At 37.5% G+C, this 18,275-nt stretch overlaps 1 protein-coding gene across 1 annotated transcript in view; it reads right to left on the bottom strand.

Moving 5' to 3' along the window:
* LOC108040838 (matrix metalloproteinase-2) overlaps positions 1 to 17,025 on the bottom strand; it is a 79,109-nt gene extending 62,084 nt beyond the window's left edge. The window contains exon 1 of the mRNA XM_017118468.2: positions 15,996 to 17,025. Coding sequence (XP_016973957.1) covers positions 15,996 to 16,163 — 168 coding nt within the window. The 5' untranslated portion in view covers positions 16,164 to 17,025. The remainder of the gene's footprint in view (positions 1 to 15,995) is intronic.
* Positions 17,026 to 18,275: the final 1,250 nt, after the last annotated feature.

Genomic DNA, 18,275 nt, shown 5'->3' with positions numbered 1-18,275 from the left:
TTCTGACCCCAGGTTAGCACAGTTTCCAGCCAAATGTGCGTCACAAAAAACTTGGCTTAGACCATCGCCCCTTAACGGATTTGTCACGTTGCTCGGAACGCGTCAGCAGCTGCACACCGGCCATACGTAACCCCAAGTAACGTAAGAAAGCCCACACTAGCACTCGCAAATTGAAATTCACATAACGATCCCCCACAGCTATTTGAGCACTCTGTCTCCGCCTCTGTCTTTGTCGCCGAGCCCCTCCTTTTGTCGACTACACGAAAACAATATCAATTAATATATGTATGTTGAAATGCAAAGACGAAAACGGGGTACAGTCGAAATACATTAAGGTGAATTTTAGGAACAGAAAATTATCTTTTTTATTTTTAAAATATTAGTAAAATTTTTGGGTAAAATAAATAAATAGAGATTTATATCTTTGTCAAATTGGGTGCTTTTCAAGAATCCTTTAAATAAGTCTCAAAATAAGATTATTTTTGGTCCCTGGTGAATTTACTTATAGTTTCCTAGATTTTCTTTAAAATTAATAGTTAAGTTACGGTCAAATTTAAACGTAATCACTAAGATTAACTTATTCAGAAGTTTTAAGAAATCGTAACAGAAAAATGTTGGATCCTTAATATACGCCTCGAAATATTTAAATCTGAGAAGCTTTATATTGAATGGTGTTTTTATTATTTTGAATTATTTTATAAAGATATTTTAATTTAATAATAAGTAGCTGCTTGGCCTTAAAAAGATCTTCCTCTCTTTTAAAGACTACAATTCAAATTTAAGCTCATAGAAATATAACGGAATAGAATGAACATTAAACTCGATATTTTAGCACAATGCGAGTTCGCCTTAGGCAAGTCTGCCTGTACACTCTGTGGGTGGGGAGAAGAATAATGTGGCACACAGCGGAAGCCGAATGTCTGTCCAGCGGAGACAACAGCAGACGCCTCAAGTTTCTTAATGAATGGAAGACTTGTCCATCGAGGAGTTCGATAATGGGGGGAATTGGTTAAGCCTGAGTTCCTTTTAGTCGAACGCAACTAGTCAATTTGGCTAATCGAAGGCTTTGCGGACTGTAAACAGTACTTACGAAAGGTGTGCCAAATGGCAGAGAGCCTAACATTTTACGACGCCAATAAACTATAATTCGTAGTTATGAATGGATGGATGGGTATGTGAATGAATTGCTCAAGTGAGCGACGAAAGAGCTCACATTTGACCCCCACCAGCGCTTTTAAACAACGTTCTCCCACCCCCTTCTGTATCAATCATTTATGCATTGGCCTTTTGCGTTTTTAATGGGAAATTTGTGGCCCGACCTACGTGTTTGAAAATCGGAGGAAAAGTGGGGATGTGGCGGTGGGGTCTACGTACGTGGCCAAGCCATGATTCTGACTAATAGAAAAGCGCCAACGGAGTGGAAAAAGTCGGGGGAAAAGAGGTGAGCATCGTATCAGAAACAATAACAGTAAAACATTGCTACGTGAGTATTTGTCGTGTAAACAAAATCATGTTATCAAAATATAATAACGAAAAGCAATAACGAAAAACAATTGAGAAAAGTGCGAATGGCGAGGGATAGAGGCGAGTGTATATAGCTTTTCCCCACTGCCATCCAATAATTGTGGGGCTTAATTTAGTTAAGTTGTCGTGTCACAAAGAAAACTTCTCGCCTCGGCAAGCGGGTGAAAGTGTGAAAGTAAATTGAACGATGAACGAGTCGATATGTTTATTATTTTATTGGATTATAATTATACGAGAGCGGGTCACACAGAAATAAAAATAAAGGGCTTATCGGGCGCCTAATTCAATTAACTTCAAGGCGAGAGTGTGCTTTATTAATGGGAAAGAATGGATAGAGGGGTCATAGCGAAGACAAAACTAATGAAACTCATACATACGCTAGGTATTTAAAACTACAATAATAAAACTAAGGAATATGATATACAAATAAAACTTTGAATACAACATACATAACTAAACTTTTTAAGATGACTTGAAATAAAGCAGATAATTATCCAGTTAGTTTGATTTAAAAATCAGTCATGTTGGGGCATTGAAAACCGCAAAAACAAATTATAATGGTTCATATGCTGGCCATAACTCTGTGCTCCACATGCGACTGTGGCTAATAAAAACCACCTACAAATGTCGCCGGATCGGCAGGCAAACAAACCTATAAAAATGACAGGCAACTGCAACAAACGAGCGCATCCATCTAAGCCCTCCCTACTCCCCCTAAAAAACATATGCATTCTGGCACCTACCATGCGCCTCCTGCCAAGAAGGACACAGCCTCAGATCCTGCCACAAATTCTGTGAAATGCGCAAAGAAGGAAAAAAAATAGAAGGAGCAGAAAGCTGGAGACCGAGAAACCACAAAGAGCATGAAATCGAGGCCAAATTGCCAGGATATGGACCTAAATATGTCGGCAGAACAACAGGTCCTTGCCACAAACAAATTTACTGCAAGTGAGTGTGTGAAATGGATACTAAATCAATCATATTAATGGCTTTATTGAGATTGTATTGGAAGTGGAATTAAAGCAAGTATTAAATCAAATGTTTTAAAGTGTTCTGAGCTGAAATTTGCAGACTGAAATATGTATAAGTAACATTTATCATATGATTGAATTCCTATTTATACCCTTGCAGAGGATATTTTAATTCAGATGAAAGTTTGCATCGCAGTGAAGAGCACATTTCCGACTTGTAAAATTGTGACCCACTCAGTATTGGACTTCTATAGTCTATAACTTTACCAAATTTAATACGATTCCAAAGTGGCATACCTCTTAAGACTCGTGTTTTGGATCTCTAAAAAACTGCATTCAAATTTATCATTATAACGTTGGTCAAAATTGTGACCCATTTTAATGTAAGTTTTCACTAAGTTTTCGATGACTTGAAAAATGGGGTCCCAAAACTCGACTTCTAGAGTCCATAACTTTACCAAATATTATCCGATTCCAAAGTGGCATACCTCTTAAGACTCGTGTTTTGATTCTCTAAAAATCTGCATTTAAATTTATCATTTTAACGATATTCAAAATTTTGACCCATTTTCATGTTAGTTTTTACTAAGTTTTCGATGACTTGAAAAAAGGGGTCCCAAAACTCGACTTCTAGAGTCCATAACTTTACCAAATTTAATCCGATTCCAAAGTGGCACACCTCTTAAGAATTGTGTTTTGATTCTCTAAAAATCTGCATTCAAATTTATTATTTTACCGATATTCAAAATTTTGACCCATTTTCATGTTAGTTTTTACTAAGTTTTCGATGACTTGAAAAAAGGGGTCCCAAAACTCGACTTCTAGAGTCCATAACTTTACCAAATTTAATCCGCTTCCAAAGTGGCATACCTCTTAAGAATTGTGTTTTGATTCTCTAAAAATCTGCATTCAAATTTATCATTTTAACGTTGTTCAAAATTTTGACCCATTCATGTTAGTTATTACTAAGTTTTCGATGACTTGAAAAATGGGGTCCCAAAACTCGACTTAGAGTCCATAACTTTACCAAATTTAATCCGATTCCAAAGTGGCACACCTCTTAAGAATTGTGTTTTGATTCTCTAAAAATCTGCATTCAAATTTATCATTTTAACGTTGGTCTAAATTTTGACCCTTTTTTATGTTAGTTATACCCGTTACTCGTAGAGTAAAAGGGTATATTGTATTCGTGCAAAAGTATGTAACAGCTAGAAGGAAGCGTTTCCGACCCTATAAAGTATATATATTCTTGATCAGGGTCACTAGCCGAGTCGATATAGCCATGTCCGTCTGTCCGTCTGTCCGTCTGTCCGTCTGTCTGTCCGTCTGTCTGTCCGTCCGTATGAACGCTGAGATCTCGGAAACTATAAAAGCTAGAAGATTGGCATTTTGCATGTAGATTTTAGGAGTTCCTACGCAGCGCAAGTTTGTTTCAAACTGGTGCCACGCCCCCTTTAACGCCCACAATCGCTTATATACGATTTTAAAAATTTAAATATTTCGGAAAAGTAAAAATGCAGTTTTATTGTGTTTATCAATACCTATCGAAATGTAGAAGAAATTTTTCAAATCGGACCATTCGTTAAAAAGTTATGCGTGATCAAAGTTTCTATCTCCATCTCCCTCGCACTCCCTTTACCTGAGTAACGGGTATCTGATAGTCGGGGCACCCGACTATAGCGTTCTCTCTTGTTTTTACTATGACTATACGATGACTTAAAAAAAGGGGGTCCAAAACTCGTCTACTTGTAAGAAGGTGACCTACAATTGGACTTTTCTAGTCCATGAATTCATAAAATTTAAGCTGATTTCAAAGTGACACATGTGAAAGAGCTGCAAGGGTATATAAACTTTGCTTATTTTGTTTCTTGTTTTATAATGAAGTTTTAAATACGAAGCCCGTACATCCAAATTATTTCATATGCAAAAAATTAAATGCATTGCTGTAAAAATCCGTTTTAAAGACTTGTTTGACACAAAATTTGTTTCTTATTTTTGCCCTCATACGCATTCTTTAGACTTATACATTCTTCGGCTGACCTGCTCCATTTAAAGATACACACGTCCCAACTTTGGGGCCCAGCCCAGACCATTTCCATGCATTTCCTGTTGCTGTCTCATAAAAGTCTTGGATACACACACGTCTTTTGAAACATGTGCGCGAGTCATACCCCATTTCCTCATCCCCAACCAATCCCACACTTAACCATCCCACTGCAGCTCCTTTTCAATTTATAGACTGCGAATTTTAATAAAAAGGATGTGCCAACTAGCGGCTCGAGTGATGGCCACGCCCACCATTGCAAACATTTAATAAAAAAAAAACATACACCCACTCACACACTCCTTCAAAAGGCTGGACAAAGTGAAGAGATGGTTAAATTAATTGAAATCAACATTGATTAATGTGGGATAAGAAAAGCAACGAAGCCAAAGGAAAGAGCAGAGAGATAGGGTTGGATACTATATTATTGAAAGCTGCTTTGTTGGCTCCATCGTCGCCAATACAGGGTGAGAAAAGGGTGGCTTATAAGTTAATTACAATCATGTGTAATTAATTATTTTTTCTATTAAATAAAAAACTAACTCTCATATTGTATTGCACCTAATCACTGTAAATGAACCATCTATTTTTGTTTTAATTTATACATAATTAGTTTGGTCTTTATAGGAAATACATATAATAATATTTAATAAAATTAAAATATTCAATAATATAAAAAACGTAACATTTTGAATAGGGAAATCTACTTTCTTTCGCCTAGTTTATTGAACAAGGTTATATTTGTGTCTTTTTTTCTGTCATAATCTAAGTTAATTAAATTTCTTTCCGTGTAGACCATCAAATGAACCGACCGCAAAGCTGCAAACACGCAACGTTCAATTCGCCAGGCGAATAGCTCGTGGTCCGTCTTTCAACCTGCCACAAGTTGAGTTGGCGCTGGTGTTTGTGTTTGTGCTTGCACTTTAATTAGACCACAGGACGTAAATTGCAATATCCCCGCCCACTGCCCACCGCCCACGGTCCACGGACCGCGTCCCACTTGCAGCCCCATCTGGGGCCCAGAGTTTATGGGAAAGTGATGAGATACTCGGCACTTGCCAGCCGCCAGGTTCTGCGAGCGTTTACTTTGTCGCCGCGCCCGAGCAACAAGTCATCAAAGGCGCCCACCCCCAAAGGCCCCAAACCCCAAACCTCAATCATTCCGGTCCCAATCACTCCACGGCCGCCCTCAATCACCCCAGACAATAGGTTCAATCCCCAGATGAGAAGGCGGTGGTGTAAATAGCAAAGATGGGGGAATGGAAATGGGAGTGGGATTGGAAATGGAAATGGCAAAGAGTCTGGACGCCAAGGCGAAATGCACTCTTGATTAACTACGCTTTGTGTCCGAGAGCAATTTGCAATAAACAAATAAATCATTATTTATATCAACGCACTGTGGCGCTCTGTTCCGACTCTGAAAAACAAAGCATCCAAGTTTGCGTTCAATGACTTGGCATGACAGTTAAATAAACAGAAATCAATGTGTGGACATGCAACGCCTTGAGACCTGAGATCTGGAATAGCTGCGGCATGTGGCCAGCCAATTATATGCAAATTCTACAACCAGGCTGGCTGAAAGGTTTCGTTGCATTCCGTCTTAACTTGTGACATTAAGACCATTTGCAGACGAAACATTAAGTCGGCGGCCACTCGATATGGCCAGTGATATATGGTCGTACCCTCCACCGCCCGTGGTTTCGAGTCATCTTTCTACTTTCAGGGGATAGTGCATAAATTCGTTTAATAATTCAATTGAGGATGCCATATTTTCAGTAACTTTATGCCCTTGGTCAGTGGCAGCAGCTTAAACAACAGTTGAAGAACATTAAAACGATGAAGCAACTTATGGAATGTTGTAACCGGAAGGTGGTTTTTATTACAACTACTTTATGATCTATAAAATCTATAAAATGACCATAGTAATTAAAGAATTAATACTTTTTAAATGTATACAACAAACGTAAGTCGATTTAAAAACGACGGAGTCCATTCATTCATTCCTGAGGGGAAAACCCCTTCTCGTAATTTGATCCTTTTCAGATAATATTTAAATCTCTCCCGCTGGAATACGAAGTCAATTTAAAATTATTTTGCACTGCCAAAGATATTATCTTCAGCCGTGCTACTGGTCGCTTGCCCCCCGTTGCATGGGTTATATAAATAATGCAGGAAACCTGCTGGGGACTGCTATTATTTTGACTGGCCTAGCTGGATTACCAATGTTTAGGCACAAGCCATCGCCAGCTTCTCGCTGCATGTGTACATAAATTTTGTGGCAGTGCTAAAACCCGTTTTGGACATATCACGTCTACCGTTTGATGAAATTAGCTGAAGAGTCGTTGAATCGCTGATGAGTGTGGCAAAATGAGGTAGTTAAGCGGAAAAATAAAATCCCCGAAAGCGAACGCCCAAATGAGTTGGTCAATATTTGTGCACTTTGAACCAGCAGATGAGACAGAAATGAGAAAAAGCTTCGAGGGAATGTCGCTGACTCAGAGAAATGATTGGTGGCAAGCAGGTAAGCAGTCAAAGGCGTTGGATATCACACTGCCGAAATTAAAAGGGAATGACTCAAAATATATATATATTAATAAATTCATTTATTGATCATTTTAAACCTACACCTCGCTCTTTAACTAGGAAACAATTTACATTTTAATAATATGCATTGAACTTTCTACAATTTGGAATGTAATAACTAATTTATGCATAACTAAGAAAGAATGTATTTTAGGAGGATTCCTTATTATTATTATCATATGTTCTATAGGTTGATTTATTTCTATAAGTAAATTGTGATTTGTATTGTCTATATTGTATCTATGTAGGGGATGGCAATCTGATGAAATATGCTTGACTGAAATATTTCAATTTCTTGAAAGAATTCATTACTTTTCTCTCAGTGCACATGTGACTGATAAACAGACAGCAACACCTACGTGTCTTGTCGCTCCTTTCGTGCCTTCTTTGGCTTTGCAGTTGGAGCCGAGTTTTGAAGCTGCAACCGCGGCTGGATCTCGAGCTGGAGCTATAGCCTCTGATCGGGCAACATGCCGCATAATTGATGGCACATTCAGCGCTTAAAAGGAAACCTGCTCGCTGCACAAATGTCGCCCAAAAAAGGCGTTGTCATTGCCATTGTTGCTGCTTGCTGGATGTCAGTGGTTGGATGTTTCTCCGGAAAAGGCCAGGCCAAGCAGCTGCGGCATCATGTGCATCATTAAAATCAAGTCAAGGAATCAAGACTCTGTTCTGCCGTTCTGCCAAAATGTCAAAGATTTTTCATTCCGCCGCTTCTCGGTTCCTGGGGCAAATTGTATTGAAGCATGCCCCACGCTGGGACTTAACATCTCCCGTTAGCTCGCGTGCTCTTCGGCATTTCGATTCCCCCAAATAAAGCCAAGCCAAAACAAATAAATCGAAAATAAATTGTTTTTATATGCTCCCGATTGTTGATGTTTTTTTTTGTTTTCTTTTTTTGTGCAGCTACAATCAGAAGCGCGCGTCGTGGCACAAAAATGTGATAATTATACAAGCACAAATCAAAAAAAAAAAAAAAAAAGGGAAATAACAGACGGCAGCAATGAATCTGGGTCAAACACAATTGCTTTATATTTTCTTTAAATTTTTTCTTTTGTGCAGCTTTTCGTGGCGCTCTTAGAACTTCACCAACGTTTTTCTTGTTTGGGCTATATATATTTATTTATGCACTTGCACCTTTGCCAGAGCCAGGCAACCTCTTGGATTTATTGCGCTTTTATTCTTCCTGCCATTATAGACCGTTGGTAACAAATCTGCATACGGGTTCTAGAGTGTGAATGCATGTGTTTCTGCTAATGGCTGGACGTCCGGATCGGTTTTTTTTGGCACACCTCGCTTCCTTGTCCTCCCTGTACATATCTTTCAATCCTTCTTGGGTTCTGCTTAAGTGAAATGCAAAGCAGATAAAGCTGAAACTTTCCACACTCAATAAAAATAACGATTGCGCAATTCCGATAATGCATTATTCGTTTTAGCAGCACTCACTTGAGTGTTATGCACGAATGGTAAAAAACATAAATACGTATCTATAATTGGGTGCCCTACTTTGGTAACCTTTCTATTTCAAGTTTGCTAGGCAAAACTTAAAAAATATATCTCGCAAAGTTTTTCAGATACATACAGAGATATAAATTAAAGCAAGCATCCGAATTACCTTAATTAGCAATAAGTTCTTACTATTACAACTTATTTCTTATACAGCTAATATTTACTACTGAAAGTAAGCTTTAATTAAGTTAAGTCTAAAATTAAACTACAATTTTTAATTATTTAATTTGGAAAGATCATTTTTAATAATACTAAAGCTTTGATGTTTCTAATCTGTTGTGTGTTAAAAAGTAGCATGAAAACCAAATAAGTTCAAAAGAAATTTCCGCTAGACAAACCATGGTAAATGGAAAACTAGCTCAAAATAAAATAAAACCAGAAACAGCTCATTTAAATTTATGGAAATTTATTTTGTATTTTCTTTTTATTCGCAAAAATTATATTTCTATTTGTCTGTATTTTGTATGATACCTTGAAGTCTTTAACCTCCATATGAATGTACATAATTTAATTAGATTCTCAATATAATTCATTTATTTTTCGTTCCTTTTACTTCATCAGTTGATGTCATCATCTAATTAATATTACCTGCAACACAACTTTTCCTGTCCTTTAACATGTGAGCTATTAGTTTCTTCATCCAGGAATTTACCTGCGCTTTTTCCTTTTCTTGGCCCTTTTGTGTGCATGAATCATAGAAATTGCTAACCAAAATTGGGGACAGCTCAGCGAGCATAAAATGTATATATGTACATGTGTTGCTAAAAGTTTTCGGTTGAAGAGATTGGTCGTCCGTACGGATGTCCGTGGTGGAGTCCGCATCCGCATCCGTATCCGCGTTGGCGTTCCATCGGCTAATGTGCATGCAGATTGAGTTTGAGCGGTGGCTGGCAGGCAGACTGTCAGAAATTGTGTATGCACAACAAATGTCTCATATTTTTGGATACGCAGCCATAATGATGCATAAAATGCAGCGAGACAACGAAAAAATGAGCGGAAAGCGAAAGAAAATCAACATAATGCATCAATCATACGCTGCGTGGGTCGACCAGACGATAACACTTCAATCTCCCCATTCTCTTTCTCTTTACCTCTTTCCCTGTCTGTTTATTCCCCATCCCACGATTGACATTAAAAATCAATCAATGGCACATAAAATTAATGAATAAGACAACAACAATGGAAATCGGGCGGCTACTGTTGATGCTTCTGCTTGCAGTCTTATCGCCCAGCTGAGTGTTTCCTTTTTGATGCCACTTTTTGTGTGTTATCAGCTTTTAATTAAGTATATTATATAAACGTATTAACAATTGGAAATGCTTCCTATTTACTTGCCTTTGTAACTTTAGCTGAAACGAGCACGTTTTAGATGCCGTGTAATTGAAAGGTAGATGGAAGTTTTTAGATCGCAATACAAAATGATTTGGCAGTCTTAATCTTTCTTCGATTTTAATTGAGTTCTATAGTTAAGCTTTATTTTCAATATTTTGTGATTTTCACAGAATAAAGGTAAATATTAAAAATTTTATTTCTCTACGTATTAACGTTTAAGCTATAGGAATTATACTTCTACTGAATATTAGGAGGGATATAAGGATCTTATATTTTTGAATTATTTTTATTTATTTTTGAAAATAACTGACGTAATAAGAGATATAACAATCTTTATTGTATCCAAAGATAGGACCTGAAGTATAATTTTAATAGTATTATTTTTTGAGTAGACTATTTAATCTCCGAACCCAGGATATCATGAAATCGATAAAATCTCATATCAGCCCTTTTTTCCTATTTATATATTTTTTGGTGCATAAACTTCTCGTTGATATTAGCGGAGTTTTTGTATTCCGGGCTTTTGCCAATGCAAATTGGGCATTATTTGTTCTTGTGCTCGGCTCGAAAATTTTTCCGCTCCTTGCATTTCAATGCGTGCAGTTTCAGTACACATACAAACACGTATCGGATGTAGTTTATTTTACCTTATTTTCTGGGCAGCCAGCAAGCAAAGCCAAAAAGGCAGCTGGTTTTTTCTATAGGTCCCTACGTGACACAATTAAAAAAATAAATAGAAAGCCAGCCCGCAGCGACTGCCTCTCCACCCACAGCATTATGTATTGAAAGGGAAATTTAATAAAAAGCTCTTTTAGTCAGGTAAATGCATGTGCATGTTGCATGACTGGCCAACAGGGGGCGGTGCTGAACACAGTCCTTTTACTTCACACAGGATTAAATATGTTGTCGGTAAAGTCAGCGAAAAACGAGCATTTTCCGTGTAAAAATACTCTAATTAAAAATAGGAGTATCGCATAAATATTTGAATAAAAAACCTTTTTTTTCTCCAAGAGCAAAAGCCATTTGCCATGGATTAATATTTAAAAACTAGAGCACAGTGTAAGTTAATTATGATTTGTTCGAATGCTTTGTTGTTATTATTAATCTTTATTTTCTTAGTTTCATCCTACAAATATTGATAGTATTGTGGTAGTTTAAATTGTATTTTTAAGCTGCAATAACACGTACAACTGATAACTATTTGGTTTTTAAATTTATAAGCTTTTTGCGATTGGACGTGAATCATAAACTTTAAATTAAATATATAATTCATCGCTAGCCCTTTATTGTTTATATATTCCCATGACAAGCCAAAAATCGTATAAAGCTGTTAGTCATTGACTTAATGTGGGCTCAGGGATTTCCTACTCTCGAATCATTTCAGTTGGCTGTCCAAGTAGCCGGGCAGGTCTCATTAACGCATTTTACAGGTGTCAGGCGGCATTTTTCAGTGGGTCGCACTCATTCACTGACAAATTACCTTACAAAAATGTTAATTTATTCGAAAGAGACTGGCATCGGTGTCGGGTCAACGATGCGAGCGGAAATATCTGTTATTGTAATTGATAATAACGTTAATGTGCTGCTCGATTTATTAAAATCGCCCCTGTATTTTTCCCGGCTTTTGAAGCAACACTGAATCAGCAGCTTTGACTTGACTTAATGTGCTTGGAGATCGTCGCCAGTTAATTAATAGCGGCAAATTTAATCTGTTCCAAGTTGGATCTGACTTGATTCACCCCCTCACTGTTCCTGTTTTTGATTATCTCTTTGGAGTTGGCATTTAAAAATTATACGATCAGATCTGGCTGCTACTATATGACTGTAACCGCCTGGCGCTCCAAGAATTGTCATAAGCCTATTAAGAGGCTGATTGTTTATGTCAGAAACTTGCCCTGCCCTGCCTTGAGTGTGCCATAAAAGTAATTCCACCGATCGGGGAGGGTTGCCTTTCGAACTGGGGACTGGCCCTCCTACCAGGAAGCCATAAAACAATCAACGAAAATGCTCCGAATGACTTCCATCAGTTGCAACTGCGTTAATTGCATTCCGAAAAATGAGGAATTTGATGAATATTAAGGAATTCGGTGGGCCCGACAATGGATCAATTAAAAATGACTAATAAAGCGTATAACTGTAATGTGCTTTAAACGTCAACATAAAGAAACCAAGGGTTGGGATTCATATGAAGAAGTATTGACCATTTATTGCTAAAAAATTTTCCATATCCGGGGTAAGCCTTCGTTAAATAGCACTATTGACATTTTTTAAGCTCGACTTGGCTGATTTATCAAACCGAAAATGAGTTATACATTAATAAGAAATATTGACCACTCATAAATGTCTCATTCTGTATTTTTAAGAAACTGATAATACACGAGATGTCCCAAGAAAGTATAATTAATGGTGTTAAAAGAGATTCTTTTGAATGCAAGGGAAGTTATATGATTAAAGCACAATAAATTGTATATTATCGCAGCTGCTCATATTTGGAAACAAACTATGAAAGTGTTTGGAATATTCCATAAAACTGAAAAGCATTTCTTCGAATTTGAAATGAATCATGCACATGCTTCGATCACTTTCAGTTCCCATAAAGAACAGGAAACACCTGTTCATGTCGCTGACCAAAATTTCCCTATGCTTTCTCTGCTGAATTCATTAGAAAACTACCCTCGAGTGGCAATACGAACGAAAGGAAGAAGACCTCGGCCGCAAATAGCAATTACAAATACAAACACGAAAGTTGAAAGTCCCCAAAGTCTGCGGATGACAACGCTTCCTTCTGCTGTTTCCTATAGTTTTGCCAATTAGAATTTTGCGAAGACTTGAAAGCAAATTGCAACAGTTTGTTAGGTCTGTCGGTCTCTGTCTTCCTTTTTGTCCCTGTCTCAGTGTCAGTGGCAGCGGGAGTTTATATATATATCTCTGCAGGCCCTTCTCTTCTCCTTTAGACAGATATATCCACATTTATATATGCGCTTGTGCGTCGCGACATGCAAATGTGTGTGGTTGTGCGCGTGCAGATAAGTTAACTTCACTTCACTTTCTATGTGTGTATGTACATTTTCCGGACTACTTCCGCTGGGGCATGCAACCGCAGTGCAGTGCCGTGACCCTGCCACCCGCTAACCCCTACTTCTTTTTCTGGCTATCAGCACCCCTCCCCTTACACCATCCAATGAAGAAAAGCACTACACGACAGAAAAACAGAGTCATCAAATCAAAATAAAATTTAACAATTATTAAATTCTTGTGTCAACATAAAGCTATAACTATACAACAGTATTTTCAGTCTTAACTACTTATAATTATTTATTTTATTTATTATCGTCATCAATGTCATTTTGATTAGATCAGATAAAAAATTTTTTTTTTAATATTACTTAGTTTAAACGATTATTTTGTAGTATACAATTTATTAGTAAGTAACATTTAGTCTACTCGAGTGTTTGCTTAAAAGTATTCGACATTCCAGATAATTTACAAAAATATAAAAAAAAAAAAAAAAAAAAAAAACTTTAGACTTTAGGTTGAGACAATTTAGACACAGTTACCCTAATGCTTGAATAATATTTTAATCAATATTTTGGTTTATTAATCTTAAATATAGATTCTTTATACAACAGAAGATAAAAGAAATAATATTAAGGTAACAAAACACGAGTTTTTTTTTTCTAGAAGACCTTCCATGACATATTATGACATATTCCAATATTATCCTGTTGTTTTTCTCCGTGAACGGCATCTTACGCTTCGTCTTGGCTCCATTTTCATCATTTATTTGATTACACGCCACTCATAAGCGCGATTGCGTTAGTGTATGCGAACAATCCGGAGAGTGTTTGTGTGTGTGTGTTTGGGGGGTGTGCGAGTGCGTTTATTGAACCGACTTCATGGCATCGCCTAGCTGGCGACACTCAGCCGAACTCAACCCAGGCAAAACTCAACTCAACTCGCCGACATCCCAACTCGGTCTGCCTCGGACTCAGTTCTTTTCTTTTCGGTTCCGCTCATATCGCGCTATATATAGTGCTCCATATATGCATATCCACATACCTAAATCTATATAGCATATGTTTGCCACGTTCGTCCAGAAGGCAGCCGAAGAGCGGCGACATCCATCGCTTTCGATATCCTTACTAAATAAACAATATGCGGGCTAAGCGACGTCCTCGACCTAAACACTGTTTCAGGGCCACAATAAATTTAGCATTATTTATTGTTTTCAATACTTTTTTGTAATCCTTAGTAATCTTGGGAACTCAACATATGAAATGAAAATAGCCAATAGTTTTTATTGTATGGTTCTAAGAGATATCCATTAGTTTTAAATATTTATACTGTTGTTACTTCACATTTTAAGTTCTTTTACAATTAAATTTTCTTGAGCACTATTTATGTATATCAATATAAAATATCATAAAGTTTATTGGTGTATTACTGCTATGAAACAGGTCTTGATTGCGCCGTACTTTACTCAATCTTTCATATTTTTTCCAAACGTTCACGTCCTTCAATTACGGTTTTCGCACTTTAATAAACGCCAAGACTCGGTCCAACCACATGAGCAACACCGCCCGAATGGCTGGCTGAATGGCCGACTGGCGGAGTACATAAATAGTTCATCCTAGCCGCCTCGCATGTCTGGCTGCTGAGTCAGCGGCACGGGTTCAATGTCCTTCGGCGCCTTCAAGAATGCCACAGCGACTCCTTGGCACACAAAAAACGAAAACAAAAGGCAAGCATAATGGGTAAATTGCTCATATTTTGTTATTCTGATTAAAAAGGCGCCCGCGCTCATTAACTGCAGCAATCCGCAAGCAAATGTCCTAGTGGCGAGGGCTCCACATGGGCGCAGACGATGAGGGAAGGGGGCCAGACCCACAAATGCATTAAGAGCCATGGGCTCCATGGCCCCAAACAATAAGCGTGCATTGTGCACGGCGAACTGCAGTGGCCAAACCCGTGACTACTGGTGGCCCTCATCTCGTGGCGTCTGAATGCACACATGTACAGTGCGTTACGAAAAGTTAACACGCACTTATTTTCTTAAAGTATAAGTTTTGAGTAACCTTTTTAAACATACGTCATAAGATTACTTACACGATTTAAGTTATGTATGTCCCTTAATATTTAACAACTTAATATATTTTTTTTGAGGATAAAGTTTTTTTTTAACTTATTGAACAAGATCATCAATGTAGACTAAACGTAAGAATTATATATACCATCCCCTATCAAAATTAGGTATCTTTTTTTTAATATCTGAGAAGCTTCAAACCACGAACTCTACACCGATGGCTCGTACTGTTTATGCATATGTAGACCATTTGGGGATTTTGGGTCATAGGCATGTGCAGCCACAGCATAAAGAGGCAGCCTCTGCACCTAGGAGTGAAGAGGGGGTGTTAGGGGCCGTCGGATGCGCCTTATCTTGATGCAACTGCTCCCGTATATACGGATTCGGATTGAGTATTTGAAGCTGCTGCTGCCATTGCTACGAGAACGCTCGTTTTCTATGTTGATTTAATTTTCATATGTTCGCTACTGACCATCTCGCTCTTTTTTTACCTTTTCGTTAAATTGGATTCGGATTTTTTTTTCTTCCTATTTATAAGGTTTTATTATTCATGTCACAGCAACAGTAATTGCTATTGGAAACATTTGCGGACTTTATTCAACCACTCAACTGGCTCTAGGGGTTAAAAGTTAAAAATTTATGCATTTTTATTGAAATGGGCAACTGTGTCAAACTTTGTTTAAGCGTTTATCATCAATTATGCATTGATTGATTATATTTATGAAATACTTGACTGTATAAGTGCTTTTACAAAATGATTAAAATGTTTGTATCCTTGCAGGTCTTTAAACTTAGAACAGTTCGTTTCCATATTATAAATTTTTATAAATTAAAAAATATATACATATATTTATATAAATTTTAAGAAATAGAAAAATAGGAACCACTATAAACTATATTTTCCAATCTCTTAAATTATTTTTATTTTTCTAAGTGGTATGAAACTCACCATGAGATCCTCGGAGACAATGTTTTTAGTTTTTTTGGGCTGGATCGCCTGCACATCCATCTGTTCAGCAGTGGCAGGGAATATTTCGGGGAGAAAATTCAGATCCTGGATGCAATAAGCTAGCGTAACGAGGGAGAGCAGGACGGGGACGACACGTGTGGAGCACATTTTTTAGCTTTTACCGTTCTCTTTCTTTCCCGAGAAGAAGAGCACAGCAGCTTGGCACTTTTCCTTGATCACTTGGTATTCGTGGATAACTATTTATCTTTATTTTCTTTTCGAGACTTAATTAATTGATGTGCTGGACTAACAATTCCTAATGGTGCTGAGGAATTGGACTTTTCACTTTTATTTTATTTTCGTTGTTGTCTTTTGGCCGCGGGGGTTGTCACACACACACATGCGCATTGGCGGCACACACAAATAACCGGCAGCATATAAATTGCTGAAGCAACAAAAACAACAAATGGAGTAGGTGGTGGGGTATCGTTGTTCTGTTTTGCGTTTCTTGTTCTGTGTTTGTTGCTTTTGTTGTGGCCACCACTTCTTTCGGTGGCTCTCTCCTTTTCGCCCTTTTTCCGCTCTTTTACATATGACGCATACGAATGGTGGGAAACAGGAGCAGGGGGCCTTGAATTGGGTTGGGCTGGATTGAATTTAAATTGTAAATTCTATATCAAATGCATAATATTAGCCACTGGGCCACAGAAACACAATTAACTAACACGCAATGCCTGCACAAAGGAATCACTTTTCTTGTTCTTCGGTTTTTTAGTATATTCCCGATACAGACTCCCGATTCCCGTTGCCCGTTTACCGTTACGCGGCTTTGTTCGCCCCACAAAGAAAAGACAAGAAGTGGGCGGCACTCTCTTTATATGCTTGTTTCATGTAAGCATAAATCTCAATGGCTTTTTGTGTTTTCAAATTATTTATTTCTTTTTTGTTCGAACTTAAAAATCTCGTTACACCGCCAAGTGGGGAATAGCGGTTATACCGCTTCGCGCAACTGACAGGCAGTGACTGCTGTCTTGCTGCGACGTGTAGCGACTTGCCATGGTACAAAGAGCGCAAAAAAATAGTCGCGCGTTTCTCTTTACCCGCGAGAAAAGAGTAGAGAGAGCGATCATGGCATGGGGAAACGTTGATACTTAAGGATTACTCCCCCACCACCACCTCGCGCTGAGCTCTCTTAAACAAGCACATAATAAGAGTGTAGTTTAAGAGCGCATCTAAATCTGATCGTTTCGGATGCTCGATTTTTGGTATTCCTAATATAACTACCTAAAAAGTGTCAGTCCTAACACTTTTCTGCCAAGTTTGGCGCCGGTTGCACAATAAATACAAAGCGGATGGCGAATAATAATGATTGATGGACCATTTTTGTGATGCCAATAAAAATAGGAAATTTAAAAAAGGGACAGTTGACTTAAGATTTTATATTTAAAGATATTTTTTTTTGAATTTTTATCAATGAACAAGATACTTTTCAATATTTTCTCGAACTCACAAACTGCGTGTAAAATAAAGTAACAATGACGTGGGGATTCTTTTGGTTGACGGAACCGGTTTTATTTTTGAATGAATGGCTAATCAATTTACGCACGTAAATTGGCCATTGACCGATTACTCACCGTAGTACTCAACTTTATCAAATCACAATCTATTGGAAATCCCAAAATGTCACTGATAAATACTCAGTAAAAACATCCTCGATATACATATGTAGTTTGTTTATGTATGTTTTCTATGATCATAATGATCAATGTCGATTTAATTCAATTTGTTTTCACTTTATCATATCCAATCTACAAAAGATACAAGTTGATCTTGTATATTGATGACAAATTTACGTCTTGCATGTGCGTAGATCAAGAATAAACCTATAGCCCAAGTTTATTGCCAGCCTTAGTACGGTAAAAACCAATAAGATGGATCTATAACCAATTTTCTGTTATTATTTAATTATGCATTTAATTTGTATTATACCAACAATGTTTCATGGCAAACCTCTCTTAGATTCGTATTGAATAGTTATGTTCTCTTTTTGGCGAACACCACTGTACCTACAGATATCCGAAACAACTTGCCGGCAATTTCTGAACCTAGACTGAGGTCTTGGGTTCAAGTGCTAATTGAACACGATATAGAATGCAAAACCGATTTCTGCTCTGCAGTTGACCCAAATAAAGTACAAATGACAAACGTAACGGTGACACATGGTCAAGCCCTTTAAATGTGCGTAATATTTTGGAAAAATTGTTACGCCATCAATACATT

Source organism: Drosophila rhopaloa, unplaced genomic scaffold (assembly GCF_018152115.1).
Source record: "Drosophila rhopaloa isolate 14029-0021.01 unplaced genomic scaffold, ASM1815211v1 contig_115, whole genome shotgun sequence".
In the NCBI taxonomy this organism is placed as follows: Eukaryota; Metazoa; Arthropoda; class Insecta; order Diptera; family Drosophilidae; genus Drosophila; species Drosophila rhopaloa.
The sequence above is the reverse complement of the archived record's forward strand: the minus strand, read 5'-3'. Positions and strand labels throughout refer to the sequence as shown.